Below are 23,913 nucleotides of genomic sequence, written 5' to 3'. Positions count from 1 at the left end.
TAATGAAAAAGGTCTTCCTTTTTAATTTAAGAACAGCATGTAAATAACCATTATACAAAGTAGGAATTTTCAATCCCATAAAAGGAATAAAAATAATGTCCTGGGAGAGTTTGGAAGAAGCTGATAGTACTTCCACTGGCAGGGGCAGGAGGGCTTATCCAGGAAGCGGCCTTTAATCTTCACTGCAAGGGAGAAGAGGACTTAATCCTGTGAAAATAGAGTTACCACTGGATGAACATTATTGCTGGAAGGAGCAGCCTGAGCAAAATCATGAAAGCAAGGAGATATGCTCACATTTAGTCAAAGCCATAAGGAGGAAAACTCAGAAACAGGATTGGAGAGACACGCAGAGACCAGACCACAGAGAGCAGTGAAAGTCAGGCTGAGCAGTTTGGCCTGTGTTCCTGACAGCCCCCGCTAGGGGGTAGCCCTACGTCACCTGTGTCCTGCTGTGTACCACCCTGTCATTGGTTCTAAAAGGTAAACTGTGGATACACCAAGAATAATTTTGGATGCATTTTGCTTTTCTCCCATATTTCTTCCTAACTTTAAACTATCATTATTTTTTCGAAAATGGGGGAAGTTGGTCTGTCCCCATTATGTTTAATTATCAAGGCAGTTAGTGGCTATTGTATGGATATTTTGAAATGAGGAACCTATTGACATATATACTTATTTGTATGTTTTTGTGGGATGTTTTAATTGGTGTGTGTGTGTGTGTGTCTGTGTGTATGCGCTGGTGGGCACATGTGTACGCGTGCTTCTATTCTAAGTACATTTTATTTTGGAAAATTCTAATCTTAATTTGGCCAAAATAAGGGGGTGAAGGAGTTGTCCATGTGAAATCCAGGAGAAAAGGTCTCATCAAGGCATGAGCTAGTGGCAATGTCTGTCCAAGATCGATAACTCAGAAAGAGACTGATGAAACTCTGGGAATGTAGTAAGGACCCATCTAGGACCAGGAAATTTAGAAAAGAAATGATCACTTCTCCTTCCTCACCTGAAATATTTCCTTATGCCTTTCTTCACCACTTCCCCTTCTGGATAAACTCCTAAATAAGAGCTAAATAGCATTTAAACATAATCTCTGAGAATTTTATAAGGAATAGATGATTGAATCAGCACTCCCTGGAGAGAAGACCGTTATGAGCATGTTTGTTCCTAAGTAGCAATAAATAAAGGAATTCAAATAAACAGGAAGAGGCAGTTGCTCACAAATCTTTTTTTTTTTTTTTTTACTCTACCCTCTCCTTTCCTGAGTTCTTTAATTATTCTCTTGGATAGATAAATTGCATCATCTCATGGTTATTTCCAGAAAGCCTCAACCCCTAGCTTCTTGCCTGTTGAGATTGAAGCCTAGTTTAGTTAGGTAAAGCATACTTAGGCTAGCGTTTCTTTTCCTTTACGTATTACATACATTGTTCTACCATCCCTTGGGCAGAGTGTATTGCTGCTGAAAGAACCAAGGCAGTGAGATTTCTCCCTATGCTCATGACGGGTTGCTTCTGCAGGGTCTCCATAAGGCTTTCAGTAGTTTCACCCAGCTGTGTCTTCGGGTCAGTCCTTCCGTATCGTTTTGCCTGTACCCTGTGGTGTGTGGGAGTTGACTGCCACTGGCTCAGGAGAGCAGATGGGATCTTTGTTCTTTCCTTTAGTTTTGTGTGCTCAGACCATACACTTACCACATCTGTGACCTCAGTCATGTATATTCTGCGTCTTGTTGCTTTTCTGTCATGACTTTCCTCCATTTCTTTTCTGAATTCAACTGACTCAGTTTTTATCTGTTGCGTTCTTATCTCTTCGTTAAAGCTTTGTACCCTCTTCTGAAGATTTTTCTCTTTTAATGAGACATCACGTAAGAAATGTCTTTGAGGGATGGGGACCTCTTCGTCTGGACTTTTCCCATGATTCTTTCTTATGGTGTATGCTCTTCATCTGTCTGTGGCTTATAATCCTTAACTCTTCTCCTTTTTTTAAACTACAAGTATGTGGTGGTGAATCCCTTCTCAGGTGGGACTGGGGACAGCTATTGTTCTAGCAAAACACAAAGTGGGAGTGATGGAAGAATGATTTGGGAAGGCTTAAGCTGAATTAGGTTGATTCTCTTGAACATCCTCTTGCACATCTCCCCTCAGTTTTGAACCTTGAGGGAGTCGGTGTACAGGGCCACTAGGTGGTACGAGCCCAAGTAGCACCATTCACATTGTATTCTCTGTGGCTCACAGCACAAACCCATTCATGACTGTCATTCTCTATCATAATGAAGCAACTGTCTCTTCTCTTACCTTCATCCTGCCTCCCCCTGGCCACTGGCCACCCCTCTGCTGGACAAGTATGTGATAGGTCACTGTCTCATGATCTTCTCCACCCCGTCGCTCTTTTGCATGTTGACCTGGGTCTCATCAGGACCCTTTCCCACTTCCGGCATGGCCCACCCATGCCCCCAGAACTGATAGCTCCAGGCAAGGGCTCATCGGATAGGCTTCTCAGGGCTGTGCATTTTTTTTTAAGTGTCTGTAGTTACTGACTGAAGTGTAAATAATTATGTGTTGGTTCTCAGCTTCCGCTCTCATTTCAACACAAATTTCACAGTATTTGACAGTTGTGCTTTATAGATTGTGGTTTGGGCCTGTGGCCATTCCTGTTTCTCATAAAGGAGACTTTTCTCAACTTTCCATTCTTCTTGTTGTTTTGTGAGTCTTAAGGGAAGGGAACAATTACTTTACCCTGTGATCTTTAACTTGAAGTAACTGTCACTCACTTTCTTAGTAAAATAGGACAGGGTATGATGGATTAGAGAGAGTCCCGATTTTTTGACAATTCTTGCATGAAGAGTTGGAGTCTGTGTTGCCTGCCCTTGAACCTGCCATTTTTTGTGAGTTCCTTGGTCAGTAGAAGATAGCAGAAGGAATGCTATGTGACATTTTTGAGCCTAGGCTTACTGAGGAACACTGAGCAAGCCCAGCCTGGCCGGAAAGGACTCCACGTGCTGAGGGGGCAGCAAGGGTTCCCAAAGTGACCAACGGGTGTCAACCACTGATATGCACCTGAACAAGAGCTGAGTCACAGTGGTGTCTGGCTGAAGCAGACTTGTCCACGAACACTTGTGAGACATAGTGATGGGGACTTTCTAGGCCACATGAGTCCTACATTAGCATGTGCAGTCAGTGAGCAAGAAAAATTTGATTGCTAGTGTTAATGACCCCTACTGTAGCCGTAAGTGGAGTGTGACAGGCTGCACTGCACGGCTCCAGGAGACACTGTTCATTTCATATTCCATGTGACTGCTTTCACCCCCAAGCATGGAGGCACATCATGAATGATGCCCTAGAGTTGCACCATGTGGATTGTGGATCAGGAGCCTGGGAAGATTCTGAATACATTTGTTTGATAACCCAAAAGAGATTCCCGTCTGTGATACTAGCTATGTACATGGGATGTCAGCACAAATAAAGAATTGGATAGAAGGCTGTCCCTGGTTCATTGTTTATTATCTAGGTCCTAATTTAGTTTGAAAAATCTTGTCCTCCTGAGGACTTTCACATAAAAATGCTTTCAAGCAAATCTGTATGAGGATGAAATCCTGTGATGCTTCTCTAAAGTTCATGTGGGTTAATTTATTAGTCATTTCTTTAGTCTTTTCAACATCTTTCAATGGAAGATTGTTCTTCATTAGTATTTAATATTGAAATATGCTGATTCCTTAGAGAGAAATCTAAATTTTATCAGATATTAGGCCCACTTTACAAATTCTGAAAGCTTGTCAGATTTGCAAATTCCTGTAATGTTTCCAGTGATGTTCTAGAAATCATTAATTACTTGAATTATGGCATTACCCATTTTTAGCTCTTTTAAACTGACTCAAATCCTTACTTGTTCTTAAAATATTGTATTTATACATATATTTCTTATAATTTTATAATTATCATATTTAAAGAGGCCCCTGAAAGTGATCACATTGGATTTCATGGGATAAAATGCTGAGAATACAACAAGCATATGCACTTAAATAGAGCAAAATATAACATTTTTCTAAAAAGAACAAAGTTTCCTGAAAAATTCTGGATGTATACCCTTTGGCCTTTTTCTTAAAGGCATTAGTCTTTAAAAAAAATTTAGAGAGAAAAAAATGAAAACCTAAGGGATTATCAAGAGCCTTGACCTACATTTAAAGGTTGCAAGAAATACTGCAATATCCCTTCTCTCTTTTCTTTCAAATTAGCAATAGCCTAGGATTTGACTGCATCTGTTTTGGGTATTATTACTGTAAAGAAAAGACACATTTTTATAGGGTTGAATTCTGCAGTGCCTCACAGGAGGCAGGCCACTGAATAAAGATGATACTCATTTTTTTGCAGTAAAGTGAGATGCACAGATTGAGTAGCGGGCAGAGCTTCTGTTTTCTGCGAGTGCCGTCACATTGTTAGTCCTCTGAATACATTTTTGCTCTCATGTCGAAGGCCTTAGACATCGAGAGTAACTTCCTGGACAAATTTTGCTTTAAAGCAGCTAAATCTTTTAACCATCTCTTTGTTGGGGAAAAGGAGAGAAATATTTTTTAAAGATAGTAGTCAAGGTTTAGAGCAGAATATTGCAGCCTTTGAGTAGAATTCAAAATGACATGCCCCTCATTCCTTACTGCCAGGCATGTAAAGGTTTATCTCTGGCTGTTCAGCTGCCCTAATCTTGTTTGCTTCCCCGTTTAGTTTTGTAATCTCTGCAAAAAAAAAACAAAACAAAAAAACTCGATTTTGGTTCACTTTGAAGTTAGATGTTTATGCATTTATTTAAATACAGCTGGGTTTTTTTTTAAGTGAAAAATCTGATATCACAATCCCCAGTGTTTTATCAAAAAGAAGGAAAGAAAGGGAAATAAATAGCCACCTATGGCAAGTCCAGTCTTGGGAATAGAAATTGAAATAGAATACTATGACTTCATGGTTGATTCTTATATAGATCTGACTATACCACAAGGTCCCCTCAAAAAATAATATATATCTATTAAATACACATATAAGTATATATTTAATATATAAGTATATAAAATACAAATACACACACACACACACACACTACCTGGGCAGCCCAGCCTAAAATGTGGGTGTTGTTCCCTGCCCATGGATGAAAATGTAATTCCCCTATATTTATTCAGATAGGGTGGAGAGTGGTCATGTATTCTGTTCGGGGCTAGTTACATTTGGTATGCCAATTAAACAGGAAAGCAGAGTTATCAAGTAGGCAGTGGGATATAGGAGTCTGGGCTTCAGGGGAGAAGCCCATGTTGGAGACAGTGGTTGAGTCATTTGCTTATAGACGTATTTGGTGCCATGACACAGATGAGGTCACTGAATGTTGAGTGTTTGGGAATTTAGCGTAGGGAGAGGAGACAGAACAGGTGATTGAGGGACTGTGGCCCTCCAGGGAGGAGAAGCAGGGGAACGTGGTCTGTTGTGAACCACATAAACCCAGTGTTTCAAGGAGGGAACGTGCAATTCTTCTAAAGAGCGCTGCAAGTTTTTAAAAACGGAGTAATGCTGAATTTGGACACACCGAGTTCTTTCATGATCTCGCGGAGAGTCCTCTCAGCAGGGTGGGGTGGAGGGCAGCCCCAGCTGGAAGAAGTTAAGGAAAGAGGTGAGGTGAGGAAGACATAAGGAATAAGAACTACTGTTTAAGAAGCTCAGCTGTAAAAGGAGGAGAAATGGAGCAGTAGCTGGAAGGCATGGAGAATCAAAGGAGAGATTTTTTTACGACGGGAGATACTAGAGCACATTGTACGCTGACGGGGGAGAGGTTGTGCCGCCGATGACAGGGGAGCATCACAGCAGTGACCCTGGAGGAAGCAGGTGTACGAGCACAAGAGCTGGCCTGTGCCCAGAGCAGGGAAATTTATCCCTTGTCACCAGAGAGGAAGGAGGCTGGGAGGGTAAGATGGCACAAAGATGAAATCCTGTCGACTTGTTTAAAAACTAGGTACGTATAAAAAAGAATAAAAGGAAATATCAAAATGTCAACAGTGGTTATATTGGGGATGCAGTTACAGGTGACATTTTTTTCTTATACCTTTTGGTATTTTTCAATTTTTTTTAAAAAACAAAGTATACTTTTTATACTTATAAAAAATTAATGTAGTAAATGTAATTATACACTCTCCATGACCCTTCATGCTATCATTCCTTAAAAAGTCAGACTGTGTGAAACTCCTCAGCCATGTTTTTGTTTGTTTGTTTTTCTGTTTTTGTTTTTGTTTTTGGCCGCACCACGTGGCTTGCGGGATCTTCGTTCCCCGACCAGAGATTGAACCCGTGCCCCCTGCGGTGGAAGCGTGGAGTCTTAACCACTGGACCGCCTGGGAAGTCCCAGCCATGTTTGTTCTTAACCAGATTGTTTTGCTGTACTGATGTTTGTCTTACAGATACTTACAGTGGCACTAATAACTCTACACATTGAAGGAACTAGGCAGCAAGATTCTACTTACAGAAACTGTCTCTTCCCTGCTCTCTTACTTGTCTCTGAGCTAAGGGTGAGGAGAAGAAAGATGTCAGGTACTCTTGGCAGATGGAGGATCAAATACTCTTGCAAACACCGGTGTCAGTTTCATTTCACCATCTAAAACCAGGTCACTCTAAAATAATAACACACACAGAAAAAAAAAATAAATAAATAAAATAATAGCACAGAGGAGTCACATTCACAGCAGAAGCAGACAAGATTTCTCAGTGGGAACATTTTTCTTCAGCCGCCAGATAACTATATGTGAAAGAGGAAGGGCTCTGTGAATGAAAAGAACAATCAGAAGTGTAGCTGAGCTGGGTGACGATGACATCTGTCACTCCAGTCATCGCCAGAGCTGATCTGCTCATCTGGCTGACCCGGCTGGTGTGTGCTCCTTCCCCAGCATCATTTCAAAACTGCACGATTGGCCAAAGGGGTCAAACTGCAGATCAATAAAAACTAGCCTTCCAGGGCACACCAGGGAGAGCCTGTATGCCCATTGGTATTACCAGTTGTGACTTTGTTAGTGGAATTTAAAGATGGATAAGGAAACTAAAAGAAAACCATTGATTATATTTCTGTTTAACAAAGGATTTCTGTACTACCCCAGTGGCTCCTGAATCACCTTAGAAGATGGAGCTTGATATTTACCAGAGAATATTTAACCAAAGTAAAAGCAAATAAAGCTGTTGGTTTACAGCAGTACAACTGAATAGTAAGGATAAAAGTTTAACAGGGAACAGCAAGAGTTGTTTCCTTTTTCAGTGTGTAGAACTGAAATACAAGTGAAGCTGTACTAACCACCCCTGAGGTATTTGTGACCTTTGACAACACAGAAAGAAAATATTTGTAGTCTGAAACTGTGTCTCTCCAGTATTTTGGAGTAAATGAAAAATATAATCTGGTTAACAAGCTGTACTTTTCACAAGAGAACAAAAATCTTATTGGAAGGATTCTGACTTTGCCTTCTCCAAGTCTCACAGAAATTAAATATTTAATAAAGTAACATTGGAAATTAATTCTGTAAAATGAAGGCAAAAGGAAAATGTAAAAAGTATCTTGAAAGGTAGGGTAGCGATTAAGATTGGACAGTTTCCTTTGACAAATAATTATTTATTCATTTATTCATCCTGCACATATTTATTGAGTACCTACTATGTGCCAGCTACTGTTTTAGGTGCTTAGGCTACATTAATGACCAAAAGAGACATGTATCAATAAGAAGATGTAAAATATTTTCACAATTGATGATTCTTTTTATTTTCATTCACAGAATACACCTTAAAAATAGTTTTTCTTAATCATTCATTACAACCTTAATAGCTTTTAAAGTGTTTAACTCGTGAAAAAAAGCTTTTATAAACTAATTTATGCACCTGAATTAACTCTGCATGATTTGTGTAATTTCAAAACCCTCGTGAAGAAATACAGCTCTGTCCATTAATCCGGTATTTGAAGCAATAGCCAGTGCTGCATGCTGGATTTTAACATATTCTCCTTCAAAAATGGATCTGTCCAGACATATCTGTCCTAGCTGAAATGATCTTTTCTGTTTATAATTTACTGTTAACTCTTCCATCAGAATGTGTGTTCCACGTGAGCAGGGACTTTATCTGTTGTCTTCATAGCTTTATCCCAACTCCTAACAGTGCCTGAAACATATTAGATGCTCCAGAAATTTAAGTATTTGTTGAATGAATGAATGCAGTAGTGGATGTTGAAACGTACAATTTAAGGCTCTACCTTATAAATATTAAATATAAAATATAAGGTAAATGAGGATTAAACCTTTGATTGTAAAGGCAATAATAATAATTTATTAACCATAGCAGGCCCTGAATGAATCACTTTACATGTATTATTTCATTTAATCTCAGAACATCTCACAACATTTATCTGTTGTCTTCATAGCTTTATCCCAACTCCTAACAGTGCCTGAAATATATTAGATGCTCCAGAAATTTAAGTATTTGTTGAATGAATGAATGCAGTAGTGGATGTTGAAACGTACAGTTTAAGGCTCTACCTAGTGTGTGTGTGTGTGTGTGTGTGTGTGTGTGTGAAATAGCCATTATTATTTCCATTTTATTTCTGAAGAAGCAGAATAAGTTCCTTGCTCAAGGCCACATGGCTAGTCAGTGGTAGGGCCACAGCTGGAATAATAGTAGCAATTATATGTAAGGCATTTCCGTATGCCCATTTTAAATGAGAGTTTGACAAGAAATAATCCATTTTGCTTATCCTCACAAAATCTTTTGTTATTTGATCTGAGCATTCAGATTCTAGAGCCCAGCCTCTTAACTGCAACGTTGGTGTCAATAATTCCATGATCTAAACAAAGGAAGGGATTTGTATAGCTTCAGAAATAACTTTCGATCTTCTGTATAACCACCTCAGAATTCAGTTCAATGTAGAATAATTTATCAGTCAACCCCTGTTCCTCACTGGCTTTATGGCCACTATTGCTGCCTGCTTGGCCACTCCCCATATACCTTAGCCCCTCTACTCTTTAACTGGAGAGGAATCTAAAAAAGGAGCTATGCTCTAGAATAGGGCCAAAGCATCTTCTCAGGTCCCCTGATGAAGTCTTTATGAATGGTAAAACCTAGTTTTTCAGAGTCATGGAAAAGGACTTTTTTCTCTTCAGAATGAAGCAGACAGCCATACACTACAATAGTATACCTATCAGTACACAAACTTCGGTTGACAGAGAATTCCAGGGTTGGAAGAAGCAACAGAGATTATATGATTCAGCTTTTTAAATATTGTTAGTCTAGGTAAGATTATTAGCTTCCAGCATTTTTTGGTGATAACATGTCTCTTTTAGGATATGGTGATAGTGATAAATTTATCTTTCCAAATTAAAAGAGACGAGCCTAAAACTTGTGTGTTCAATACAAGATTGCTATCTTAGTATCTCATGGTATCTCATATTCAGTGTTCTCTGAGTTTCAAGAGTTCTTGATATATTAGACATATTAATTCTTTGTCCATCATACATATTGCAAATATTTTTCCCATTTTCTCTTTTACTTGTGTCTTATTATACTCATATTAAAATTGTATTGTCAAATCTCTTCCATTTTTAAATTCTCCTTTCTATCTTTTCATACTTACAGATTCCATCTGTATCCCATTACTACACAGTTGTTCTTTTGCATCTTCTCCTAGAACTTTTATGATGACATTTTAAATCTATGTTTGTTAATCCATCTGGAATTAATTTTTACATAAAGTACATGATTCCCAAAATTTTAACCAGCTGTTCCAGCACAATTTCTTGAATTTTTTTCTTTCTCTGCTAATTTGAAATGCCACATTTATCATCTAATATGTTCTTAGAATAGATGACCCTGAATTGCATTCACTACTTGAAGTTTAACTTTTCTTGGCTTTCTTTACCTAGTGATAATGTTTATTTCTACAATATAGTAAAATGATTTTTTTTTCTTTACTAAAACGTGCTACTCCACCATATTGTTTCCACACTCTGCCCTTTGATTAAAATATTCCGTTGGCTTCCCGTAGTGCCTGGAGTCCAGCCTCACCACGGACCACTGTCCCTCCTGCTGTTTCAGCTGCCGGGCTCGTGCCTGAGTCCAGGCTCCTTGTCACCATCCACTCCTTGTCATTCTCCAGGAACAGTCTTTAGATGCCAAGTGGACCCATAAAAACAGATGGAAAATTCAGGGCTTCACTTAAATTAAATACATAATTGGATATCTTTCTCTGTTTTCTTAAAAATCGTATGTCATATGAGTTTCTTTGGAAATAAGGGGATACGAAAGATGATTCTTGTCGAGTTCAGCAAATGTGGAGACCAACTATGGGCAAATCCTGTGCCAGAAATTGTGGGAGATATGCATTCACTCATTCATTCAACTAATATTTATTGAGGACCTACTGTGTTCTCAATCATCTTGTTCCATGGACACAATGGGAAACTAAAGACACATAGTCTTGTGTATGTTGAAGCTTGTATTGTAGTAAGGGATTCAAATATTAGCTAAATTATCTACACAAGTGCATAATTATACATTTTTGTAAATGCTATAAAAATTATTATGGAAACATCTAAGAATTGCAAGTAGGAGTAAAGCACTGTTCATGTTATTAGATACAAGTCCTTAATCAGATATATTATTTGTAAATGTTTTCTGCCAGCCTGTGACTTCACTTTTTATTCTCTTAAGTGTCTTTTTTTTAATAGTTTTTTTTTTTTACTTTATAAATTTATTTATTTATTTATTTATGGCTGTGTTGGGTCTTCATTGCTGTGCGTGGGCTTTCTCTAGTTGCGGTGAGGGGGGCTACTCTTCGTTTTGGTGCACGGCCTTCTCACTGCGGTGGCTTCTCTTGTTGCAGAGCTGGGGCTCTAGGCACGTGGGCTTCAGTAATTGTGGCACGTGTGCTCAGTAGTTGTGGCTCACGAACTGTAGAGTGCAGGCTCAGTAGTTGTGGTGCATGCACTTAGTTGCTCCATGGCATGTGGAATCTTCCCGGACCAGGGCTCAAACCTGTGTTCCCTGCATTGGCAGGCGGATTCTCAACCACTGCGCCAGCAGGGAAGTCCCAACAGTGTCTTTCACAGAACAGAAGTTTTTCTTTTTTTTTAAAAAATTATTTTTGGCTGCATTGGGTCTTCATTGCTGTGCGCAGGCTTTCTCTAGTTGTGCTGAGCGGGGGCTAATCTTTGTTGGCAGTGCGCGGGCTTCTCATTACGGTGTCTTCTCTTGCTGCGGAGCATGGGCTCTAAGCGCACGGGCTTCAGTAGTTGTGGTGCGCGGGCTCTAGAGCACAGGCTCAGTAGTTGTGGCGCACGGGCTTAGTTGCTCCACGGCATGTGGGATCTTCCTGGACCAGGGCTTGAACCCATGTCCCCTGCATTGGCAGGCGGATTCTTAACCACTGCGCCACCAGGGAAGCCTAGGAGTTTTTCATTTTAATGAAGTCTACCTTATCACTTTTTTCTTTCATGGATGATGTTTTGGGTATTGTGTCCATACACTCATTTCTACACCCAAGGTTATCTAGCTTTTTTCTCCTATATTTTCGTCTAGAAGTTTTATAGTTTTGTATTTTACATTCCTTTTTTTTTTTTTTTTTTCCTACATGTGGATGTCCAACCATTCCAGCACCATCCTGAGGAACTTTACAGTCTAGTAAAGGGAGTAAGACCTGTACACAAGTGATTGGCTGAAATGACTTAACTAAGATGTTTGTCCAGAAAGATGTACAGAATTATGCTGAGGGTTTAAAACAGGTGGCATTTGAGGTAGACTGTGAAAAGTTTCATCACACAGATGGGACTGAGGAGGAAATTAAAAGACAAAGGACAAATCTTACTTATTTTTAAAATCTCACTCTGAGTGCACATATCAGAGGCAAAGGTGGCAGCGGGGAGGCTGCTGTGGTGTGAGATGAACTGTAGTGGAGGTAATGGTGGTGAGAAAGGTTTGGTTCTGGATTGGATTTGATGAAAGAGCTGAGGGGATTTGTACATGGGTTGCAGGAGGGGTATGAGACCAAGTCAGGAGCCAGGGGTCAGGCTGACAAGCAGACGAATGGGTCACCATGGGCTGAGGTGAGGGTCGTGGGCAGGAGCAGGTTTGGGACATATTAAGTCAGCCACCTTCACAGCCAAGTGAAGCATCGAGTGAGCAGCTGGGTGCTTAGGTCTGGAGACGAGCAGAGCTGTCAGTGCACGAGTGGTATTTAAAGCGATGAAATCAGGAAGTACATGTTGATAGACAAGAAAATAGCTCTAAGGACCGAAGCTTGGGAGGCTCAAAAATGTGACAGTAGGAAGATGAGGAGGGACCAGAAAAAGATACTGAGATGGAGATGCCAGTGAGGTAAGGAAGAGAATCAAGAGAAGGACATAAGACAAGACAAACGTGTTCAAGAAGAGTTTGTCAAGTGCTGCCAGTAGGTTAAGTAAAATGAGGACTTAGAACGGACCGTGGGACTCAGCAATGTGAAGAAGGTCACTGTTGTCCTTAATAGAAACTGTTTCCGTGGAGTGTGATGACAGCCTGACTGACATGGGTTTTCTTAGTGGGTGGAGTGCAATTGAAGAAGTTAAGTATAGATCATTCTTTTGAGGATTTTTGCTATAAAGCGAGGAAATGGAACGGTAGATGGAGGAAACAAACTCAAGGACAGGTGGTTTGTTTGTTTCTTTTGGGGAAGATGTTATAACAGTCGAGTGGGAGAAATGAGTGATACAGGAGAGAAAGAGGACCCCGCAGGAGTGATATCCTTGAGTAAGTGAGAGGGATCCAGTGCACAAAACGGGGCTGGCCATAGGTAGAGGGCGACCATTATCAGCAGTGACTTAATTCCCTAAGCAATGAGAAACCATCACAGTTCGGTGGGTAAGTGGTATGATTCTTACCATGCTTTGTAATCTGTGTATTCCTTCCCCTTTCACTAATGGACAGATTCAAATGCATAACAGTCTGCCCCAAAATAAACACTGAAAATGCAGTTATGCTCAAAATAGAGTGGATTTCATGTCCAGAAAAGTTGAAACAAACCCTTGTGTTTACCTCAGCAACTTCTCCAGACCTCATGTCAGATCAAGATCTTTACGCTGTTATTGAAATTGCTGAAATGTTTCACTTTGAAAGTAAACTTCCTAGTACCTGAAATCAATTTTCTGCATACATTTTACCTTTTAAAAGTCCCCAGTGTGGCTTATTTTGTATTCCTCTTAAATTCTGCTGAATAATAATTTTTCAAATTATCATTCCTTGACTACCAGTGGGCTAACACTACCTCAGACAAAACTGGAAATCTAAGGAGTGAAAATCGCTCCAACTCACCACTTTGTAACAGATTAAGTCACACATCGGAATTTAGAGGAACCTTTAAAGAATATTATAACAGGGATATTAGCTCGGGGCTTTGGGACAGCCTGGAGGGGTGGGAGGGGGAGAGTGGGAGGGAGGGAGACGCAAGAGGGAAGACACATGGGAGCACATGTATATGTATAGCTGATTCACTGTGTTATAAATCAGAAACTAACACACCATTGTAAAGCAATTATACCCCAATAAAGAGGTTAAAAAAAAAAACAAAAACAAACAAAATATATTATAACAGGGATATTAGCTCGGGGCTTTGGGACAGCCTGGAGGGGTGGGAGGGGGAGAGTGGGAGGGAGGGAGACGCAAGAGGGAAGACACATGGGAGCACATGTATATGTATAGCTGATTCACTGTGTTATAAATCAGAAACTAACACACCATTGTAAAGCAATTATACCCCAATAAAGAGGTTAAAAAAAAAAAACAAAAACAAACAAACAAAAAAGAATATTATATATAAGGTAGTTCTTGATGGAAATAATGAGCTCTTTTGATCATCCATGAAGTAAGTTTAATGTGTTGCATTTTCCCAGTGAAGAGGAGAAGACAGATCAAATGCATGAGGCTGTTTTCTGGTAAATTGTTATCATTGAATTTAGCAAATCAGCTTCACAGATGTTTTTCAGTTTCTTAGTATCTAAATTTGACTTTTACTATGATTAGTAATAAGTTCTCAAATCAGAAAGGGTTTTCTTTTTTATTGCTCCTCAGGCATGAACGTCTTTACACCAAGAAAAGTAACTTCAGCAGATCTTTAATTTCCAGCCTCAAGGATGTAAATGATTTAGCAACCCTAGAAGTTTTGGATGAGGTAAGAAACTCAGCTTAATTAAACTTAAACATTCTGTCTATTTAAAAAAATTGATAGAAGAGGTTTGAGCAGGAGGCTCTTTGAATAGCATCTGTAGGTTTCATGCTTTCTTCATCTCTTAGCTTCCTGATCATCCCTCCTGTCTTCAGTTTTACTGTGTGTAACTCACGTTTGCAGATCTCTCCAGCCTGGTGTCAACCTTTTCTTCTTTTTTATATTTGAATTACAAAAGTGCTAGTTCCCACAGCTTGAGTTGCTTAGGTCCAAGACCCCTTCTTCACCTCAATTCTCCCCAGGAGTCTCAAAGGGGTGATTTGCTTCCTACATCACCATCTCAGTGGCAGGACCTAAAGCCTCGAAGATACCTTGAGAGCCTGTCTGTTACCATGGTCAGTGGACCCCTCGTGGGATCACAGAGCCCACCTTTTCGGGAAATGAATTCTGCTTGAAACTTCTTATCCCAGTGACCTCAGAAATATTTCAGACATCTCATGAAGGTACCAGTCCAGGCCAGTAAATTATAGTCTCATCCTCTTTTTCCTCATCACCTTTTATTTCAGATAATCACATCATTAGAGAAATAACAAGGCTCCTTTTCAGTAAAAGGTTGGGATCACTACCCTGCCTGATCCACAGGCTTTCCTTTTTTTAATACTTCTGATACATTCCTGAGCATTTTGCTTAAAAATGTAGCAAATCAGGAGGCATATTCTGAACCGAAGTAGTCATTTGGTAAATTTGGGGTTGCGTAAACAACTCAAGTACTTCCTCAGAATAATCTTTCTTGAGAACATCAAACATCTTATAATCAAATAGTGTTTGTAAGCCAGGGATTGCCAATACCTTTATGAATCTTTGTGTATCAGATTTTCCAATGATGTGAAATCCTAAGCTTGTGGATTATAAAGAAGGCTTTACTAATCATATTGCTGACCTACGTATTAAACACTGGGTTTGTTTGTTTCTATTGTCTGTGTTTTATCTTTTTGTCTCTTTTTTGACCCAAGATCTTTTGTGTCATATACTATAAATGATGAAGTCTTGCACTGTTAAAATTGATTCCATGTATTCATATGATTTATCAATTGTGGAAGTTACTTTTCTGTACTTTTTACTCTGCCTCAAAGCCAAACATTTAAGCAAGGGAACTAAGACATTCCACAGAGCCATTGAATAACCTTCATTTGGAATAAAATCATGTTCACTATATCTTCTCTTCCCTTTTCTAGTGTTCTTTCTCTTTACTTCAACTGCTGCATTTACTTACTTCCTTGAAAGCATTGTGTGTATATATAATCCCTGTAGCATATAATATATTCTGTGGAAAACACAGGTAACAATGACATCCCTCTACAGCTCTCGAAAGAAAAGAAAATACCCATCAAGGGGAAGGATAGTTGCTGACCGGAGGTTACACTTCTTACTCTCAATAGATCTATTTCTTTCTGATCCTTCCTCCAGATTCCAAATGTTTTATTTCTTATCATTTACTTTTAAAATGATAATTGACCATCAATCATTTTTAACAAAAAGAGATTACTTTTATTTCGTTATAGAATACAGTCTCAGAGCAACTTGAGAAGTGTTACTCCAGAGATCAGATTTACTTCTATGTGGGAGACATACTCATTGCTCTTAACCCTTTTCAGAGTCTGGGTCTTTATTCCGCAGAGGTATGTGGTATGGCTTGTACACATTTTCTTACTTTGTACAAACATTTATACTCTTCAGGTATTTAAATTAATTTCATTTCATTTTATCTAATCCTTTGAATAAACAGTTAAATAATTATTGTTAAAACGTAGAGATAGGAACAAACAGAAGATGAATCGATCTGGATGCAGTTTGTGGTCTTTGTGTGAGATATGTTAATTACTTCTTGTCATTGGTAATTGGTAACTGGTCCACACTACATATCATATCAATAAACAGATGCCTAAAAAGTATAGACTTCATGTCTACCTCTGAACCAAATATAGGAGAGTCAAAAGTAAAATTACATTGTATATGTAGGTACTATATACTTAATGGCTGTAAAACTCATCATTATGAGTTTAAAAATTCCTTCTGGTTAAATTTTTAATATCAGACAATGTGTTGTATGAATATAAGCACATAATTATCCATTATTCACCCCTAATGTTTAAATATAGAATAGTGTTCTGGAGTTAAGCTAGGCTGTTTTTCATTTTCAATTAGATCCATACTCTTCTAGCTATTTGTGTACTCTAGAATATTATGTTGTATCATAATAGTATATTACTCTAGAATAATACTGTGCTTAATATAACTTTTTGTGTGAAAAGTATGTAATTCTCTCAGTCTCTCCCACTTTAAGATTTACAAGAATAATGGCATATTTAGGAACCTTGACCAAGTTTTAGAAGACTGGGCTTTAGCACAAATTCTGCTATCAATTAACTATGTGATCTTGGGCAAAGCAAATGAGAAAGTGTATGTTAAATGATATGAAAGGAAAAAAGTAGTGATCGTATGTCATACATTATTATATCCAAGGAATAGTCAACAAAATGATACCTGATTGTCTGATTTATAAAGTATCTACTTATTTAAGGAAATCATAGTATTTTGAAACTTTAAGTTCTGCTTTGGAAGTGGTATGCACTTCCAAAAGAGTCTTCTTTTAAATACCATTGCCAAAGTGATGTCATATTATGTCATATCATTTTTCCCTGTTGTCTTATGTCAAACTTCTATTTTACATAATTGTCCATGATTTGTGCATGTATGTGTGTATGTGATATGGATGTGATGTTTTGGTGGTATGAAGCTGTATTTTGATTCTTTTGCTTTAAAAATTAGCACTCTATCTGTAAATAAGTAGGGTTTAAACAAAAACAAAAGCCCTACAGCACATGTTCTTTTTTAACCTTTAGCATTCCAAACTGTATATTGGAGCAAAGAGAACTGCCAATCCTCCTCACATTTTTGCCATGGCTGACTTAGGATACCAGTCTATGGTAACATATAATTCAGATCAGGTAAGGAGAGTCTCACATTTTTAGAAATTCTCCTCTTAGTTTCTTGTGTGTCAGCTGAATTTTGTGAGGATAAAGTCTTCTTACAGTTTCCTTTTCTCACCGTGCAGTGCATTGTTATTTCTGGGGAAAGTGGTGCTGGAAAGACTGAAAGTGCTCATCTCTTAGTTCAGCAGCTGACAGTGCTTGGAAAGGTATAATTTAATTTTTCTCTGTCCTAACAGAAATATTTGTTATACTTCAGAATTTAATTTAACTGAGTAGGTTAATATTTACGAATTTCCACATTTAATAATGCACAGAAATTATAACACACTTGTTGTCCTTTGTGAGTTTAAAATATAACAATATAAAGAGCATATGTTTTGTTTTAAGCAAATTCTAACTTTTCTCACTCTGAGTAGGCAAGGCTTTATAGAGGTGATTTTCTCTCTTTTTTGCCCTAATGTATTCTCTGAATGCTTTCCTTACTTCTTCTTCCTTTGTTACCAGCAAGATAAAGGGGAGTCAATATACAAAAATTAATTATATTTATATATTATATACATACTAACAATGATCAGTTTAAACTTAAATGTATTATTTATATTAGCACCATAAAACATGAACTATTGAAATCTAGATCTTACAAAATATGTACAAGATTTGTATGCTGAAAAAATAGAAAAAGTTGATAAAAGAAATCAAAGAAGACCTGAATAATAGGAGAGATATGACATGTTCATGGATTAAAAGACTCAATATTATTAAGATGTCAATTCCCCACAGATTTATCTGTAGATTCAATGTAATTTACAGTAAAAATCCCAGCAGGATTTTATTTTATTTTTTTAGAAATTGACAAACTGAATCAAAAATGTATATGGAAAGGCAAAGGAACTATAATAATCAGTTTTGAAAAAGAACAAAATTGGAGGATTAATAAATGCTACCTGATTTCAGACTCACTGTAAAAGCTGTGATAGTCAAAACAGTGTGTTATTAAAGAAAAGATGGTATACAGATCAATGGAATAGAATAAAGAATCTGCACATATATGATTTATTGATTTTCAGCAAAGGTGCAAGGTCAATTAATGATAGTCTTTTAACAAATGGTGCTGGAATATGCGCATACAAAAGGATTGAACCTTACTCTAGACCGCACATGCTATAAAAAATTAACTTCAAATGGATCATAGACCTAAAGATTAAACCAAAAGCTATAAAATTTCTAGAAGAAAATTAAGTCAGTTAACTTTGTTTTTTGTCATTTTGGGTCAGGCAAAGAGCTGTTAGATGCAACATAAAAAGCATAATCCATAAAGGGAAAAGTTTGATTTCACCAAAATTAAGAACATTCTGTTCTCTGAATGACACTGTTAAGAAAATGAAAAGACAAGCTACAGACTCAGAGACACTCTAATAAAAGACTTGTATCCAGAAGATATATTTTTAAAAACTCTTAAAATTCCATAATAAGAAATCAAATAACAATTTAAAAATGAACAAAAAAATTGACTAGCCATTTCAGCAAAGATGATATGTAAATGGCAAAAAAAGCAAATGAAAATATGGTGTTCAACACCAGTAGTCATTAGGGAAATGCAAATTAAAACCACAGTGAGACACCATTACATAGCCATTAAAATGGCTAATTTTTTTTTTTTTAACCTGACAATGCTAAGTGATGCCAAGAACATAGAGGAACTGAATGAAACTCGTGTATTGCTGATGAGAATGCAAAATGGTACAGCCACTTTGGAAAACGGCTCAGGAGTTTCTTAGAAAGTCTAACCATACTTATCATACAACCCAGCAATCCTACTCCTAGGTATTTGTTCAAATGAAATGAAAACCCATGTTCATACAAAAAAGCTACAGACAAATAATTTATAGGAGCTTTGTTCATCATCTCCAGGGAGTGGAAACAACAGAACTAGGAAATGAATAAACAAACTATGGTACATCCATGCCATGGAATATTACTCAGCAATAAAAAAGAATGAACACTGATACAAGCAATGAAGCTCACTGGATGAGATTTGGATAAATCTCAAATGCTTTAGGCTAAGTCAGAGGAGCAGATTAAGAAGACTACATGTATGGTTCACTTGCTGTGTCATTCTTGCAGATTTAAAACCGTAGGCACAAAAACAAATCAGGGATTTTCGGCAGCTGAGAGCGGAGGGAAGGGTTGCAAAGAGTAATGAGACAATTTGGGGGGTGATGGGATTGTTCTGTATGTGGACTATAGTGGGAGATTTATGGTCACATATGTTTGTAAAAACTTTCAGAACTATATAAAGGGTGAATCTCTATGTAATTTTACCTTAATTTTTAAAAATGGGATGTTGAGGATAGAGACTTGGTTTGATTTTCCAAGTAGAGTCCTTGAAATAAGATAAATCAAGAATAATGTGTTCTCATTAGGCTAATGGCTAAAAAAGAAAAATCATTGTGTACAACTTATCCCTGCGAAAATGTTTATAGTGATTTGCATAGTTAGAAGTAGAGTCATCTTAAAATTTTTGCCGTCACAGTGATTATAGGAATCTTGTGCTACAAAGCACTGTGGGTACAAGGCCAGACCCAACCACTGTATATATAAAAGGGTGCCTCATGGTGTCAAAACAGCTGCTTAATTGAGTCTAATTCATTGTCAAAAGAATTTCATGTTCCTGTTAAAAATCAATTGACTGGTTATATGTTTTCCATCATGGGTGTGGGTATGGAATAGTAATATACTAGTAACCAGGCCTGTGACCCCTCAGAACTGGAAGAGCCAGTAGAGGCCAGGAAGGGGGGCCTACCTCAGGGCTGTCATCTCAATCCCTTCCCCATCCCCTTGCCCATCCACTTCCCTCTCCTTACTTCTGGGATAAGCATCATTCTACAGGCTTTTAAGTTCACTGAAATAAACGTCATTTTGGAGAGAGTTGGGATGGTGTGTGGCACAGCATACTCTCCTGGCGTGGAAGAGTTGAACACCTGAATAAATTTACTCAGGGGCCTTCCGCACGGGCCTTTGCTATTCTTTCTTGATTTGTGAAGTCGATAGAGGCTCTTGTCAATAACGGATTAACTTGTACGAATGTTGTTTTGTGGATGTCAGCACATCTAACGTTTATTTAATATTTTTATCTTGTGCTAGATCTAAAAATGTGACTTGATATTAATTTGAGATGGTGATATAAAAACAAAAGAATTCTACCCTTATCGGGACTGAGTGTGTCTTTTAGTTATTTCCTTGATAAAGATTTAGCAGATGCAAAAATGGTATGTTTGGTGGATGGAATTTACCTTTGTAATACACAGTCTTCAAAACCTTACGTAGCAGGGCACTGCTACCTAATACAGGTGGTTGATGTTTTCTCACCTTTTTCATGAGTGCAAGGCCAGCCCCAAACAACGTTTAAAAAGAGTCAATTATCCCAATTCTTGCTCCTCTCTTTTCTCTCCCGTTATTGCCTCTTTTAGAGGATATCCAAAATCCTTATATGCCCCCAAAACCTCACTGTGAATGCCCCCTCGGCCCCCCCAAATTCTAATGTAGCCTATGTTCCAGAAATACCTGCTGCTCCCCCTTACATAAACATTTCCGTACCTTTAACACAGCTGACTTCAGCAAGGTATTACACTGAAAATAATCCACTTGATCCATTTCTACTAAGATGTGAATGACTGATACCTCCTTAAACCTCTAAGAGGGGGGATGCCTTCTAAAAGAGGTTGGTTGTTAACCCAAATAAATTTTCTGGTGGAATTTCAGTTTAATAAAGTGGTAAAGAAAAAAAAACCAACATGATGCTTGTTTTGGGGAAGGAAAATGTGAGATGGTGTAGGAGAAAATGGAGGGCCAGCCACGTAGGCCCGCTGGCCTGGACCAGGGATCCACATCTCCCTTCCACACAGCCGAGCTGTTCTTGATTTTCACAATTATTCCCTCTCCTCTACTTCTGAGTTCACACGTTATCTTTACTCCTCTAGTTGCAGGTTTGACAGCTTCCATGGAAGCAAGGGAAGTTGGTCCACAGCTTTGGGGATCTTGTGGATGGGGACCCATATAGGTAGAGGAGGAATAACAAAGTTTGAGATGTACCTCAGTATGCGTAGACTGCTTATAAATTGTGTTTGTAAATCAGGAACTTAACAGAACTATATTTGAATAGAAAAAATGTAAAGGATCTCTTCGCCCCTCTAAGAAAGGAAGTGAGTGAATGTACCAGCAGGAGGGGAAAAATATACTAGGTTGTAACTTCTGGCAGCAAACCAAGAAGATGCACTTGTATGTTTACATCTACATAAAGTGCTTATCAGAGAAGAGACATTCCATTCTATACAAAATTAATTTTTTACATTTTTTTAATATCTTGACATTTTCTCTAGGCTAATAACAAAACCCTGCAAGAGAAGATTTTACAAGTGAATAATTTGGTGGAAGCCTTTGGCAATGCCTGCACTATTATAAATGACAATTCCAGCCGATTTGGAAAATACTTAGAAATGAAATTTACCCCTTCTGGGGCTGTCGTGGGAGCACAGATTTCTGAATACCTTCTGGAGAAATCCCGAGTTATCCACCAAGCCATGTAAGTTCATGTCACATATTTCCTATTTTCTGGGAAACGTAAGCAAAGATGATGCTTTTGTTTTAGTAATAAAATGTCTTACTCATTTAACAAAATTTCAACAGAATTTTATTGATCGTCTACTATGTGTGAGGCATTTACTGTTGGAAGCAGAGATGCCTCAGCACTGTCTTACTCTCTCATATGTTACATCCAGTAAAGGAGTCAATAAATAGCCTAAAGTTTATGAAAACAGATAGAAAGCCTAAGCGCATCATAGAGGTACTAACAGGATAACTTAGAGTAATTTCTGAAGTAGGAGAGAATATACTTCTCTACACAAAACAAGTATGAAATTTAATTAGAAATAACAGTCATTTTTTTTCTTTTAAGTGCTGGTATATATAAATAGATCTTTGTATTAATTCTATGCTTCCCAATGTTTATACACAAGGGACCAAAAAAACAAACAAAAAAAGGATTCAGGAAGGGGCTTTACTGTAGTGTTCTTTTTCCTGCCTGCTGATAAGCCACCAACACCATATTCTGGAAAGTTTAGTTTGAGTGAGTTCTTTTAGGTTGAGTGAGTTCCTTTTAGGTTGAGTGAGTTCCTCAGTTTGTAGCTGAATGACAAAACTTTTCTCCTGTCCTCATGATTCCAAAACATCTTTGTTTGTTGTTCTTATCAAAAAACTAATCACAACATGGAATTTGTACCCTGGTCTTTATATTATTTTTTAAAAGTTGTGGCAATTTAGAGTCTTCCAGTTTTCTTATGTTGGTTTTATGCCAAACATATCTACATTATTGTAGTTATGTGTTGTATGTTAAATTCTCAGGAACATAAGCTTCCTTTATGTACAAGTACATTAGTATTTAATTATAAGTGCCTTCAAATTTGCTGTCATTCAGTTTATGATAAATTGTGAATATAAGTTGCTTGGAGCCGACCTCTGAGCTCAGCCTTCAGTGTAGAAAATTATCCTTTGGTCTTCAGTTCCAAAAATGTCAGGCATGATTTTTAGGCAAATGTGGCTTTGAATTGTGGCTCCCTGACATGTAGTCCACCTTGGGTAAGATATTTAAACCTTAAAGACCCTTATAGGATCTTGTTTCTGCAACCTACTGTGTGTTAGAATTTGAAATGCTTAACCTCTCTGCACCTCAGTTTTTCATTTTTAAAAAGGAGTTAGCAGTGGTACCTACCTATTCAGATCATGCCTGCAAAGTATTTAGTGCAATGAAGAGCACATAGAAAGGACCCCATGCAGTTTAAGCCCTTATTAGCAGTAGTAGTGTTGGTAGTTGTGTGAAGATTAGAAATAATATCTCGCGCAGTACATGGGACACTGACAATGTCAGTAAATAGCAGCTCCTGTTATCAGGGTGTGCTGGGGCCCAGAACTTAGTGGGCATGTGTGTTAGTGCCTTTGCCACCCATACCTGGAGGAACCTCCAGGTCTTACGCAAGTGTCTCAAGATTGCTTTGGCTATTCGGGGTCTTTTGTGTTTCCATACAAATTGTGAAATTTTTTGTTCTAGTTCTGTGAAAAACGCCAGTGGTAGTTTGATAGGGATTGCATTGAATCTGTAGATTGCTTTGGGTAGTAGCGTCATTTTCACAATGTTGATTCTTCCAAGTGTGGAGACTTAACTGGTTCTCAGAACAATCTGTCCTGCTCTCATAACTGTGTAAGACTCTGTCCTTCAGGTCTTTGGGGAATGTCCACCTAAGACACTGAATTATTGGGATTTAGATGGGCCCACAGTGTTGCACAGTGTCAAGGGCACCATCGCAGCGGGTTGCCTGGAGTTGTGTGCTGCAGTGCCATCCATGTAGAGTATGATGTGAGCAGTACCCTCAGCAGCTACACAGTGAGGCTCTGGATTTGTAACCATACAGATAATCTCATTCATGCTTATTCAACTATTGCACCATATAGTCCAGGAAATAGCACAATTAGGATCGTATTTTAGGCATACTATTAAGAAAGTAAGCTTATTTTCAGCTGGCCTAAAGGATTATAGTTTTACAACATTGTTTATTGGGGAAAAGTATTCCAATTTAATATCAGGTTGAAATATATCTCAGTAATAATTCAAGTACATCTGCCTTATAATTCTTCCATTTTTCCAGGTTTTTTTACATCTGTTTTTTTTACTTTACTTAATTTGAATTGCATTGTT

At 38.0% G+C, this 23,913-nt stretch overlaps 1 protein-coding gene across 1 annotated transcript in view; it reads left to right on the top strand.

Moving 5' to 3' along the window:
• MYO3A (myosin IIIA) overlaps positions 1–23,913 on the top strand; it is a 182,192-nt gene that overhangs the window by 66,032 nt on the left and 92,247 nt on the right. Inside the window, exons 11-15 of the mRNA XM_024765514.1 lie at positions 14,079–14,178; positions 15,735–15,851; positions 17,076–17,180; positions 17,288–17,371; positions 21,545–21,747. Of these exons, the coding sequence (XP_024621282.1) occupies positions 14,079–14,178; positions 15,735–15,851; positions 17,076–17,180; positions 17,288–17,371; positions 21,545–21,747 (609 nt within the window). The remainder of the gene's footprint in view (positions 1–14,078; positions 14,179–15,734; positions 15,852–17,075; positions 17,181–17,287; positions 17,372–21,544; positions 21,748–23,913) is intronic.

Source organism: Neophocaena asiaeorientalis, unplaced genomic scaffold (assembly GCF_003031525.2).
Source record: "Neophocaena asiaeorientalis asiaeorientalis breed wild unplaced genomic scaffold, Neophocaena_asiaeorientalis_V1.1 scaffold217, whole genome shotgun sequence".
Taxonomy (NCBI): Eukaryota; Metazoa; Chordata; class Mammalia; order Artiodactyla; family Phocoenidae; genus Neophocaena; species Neophocaena asiaeorientalis.
Note: the sequence above shows the minus strand (reverse complement) of the source record. Positions and strands in the feature narration are given on the sequence as shown.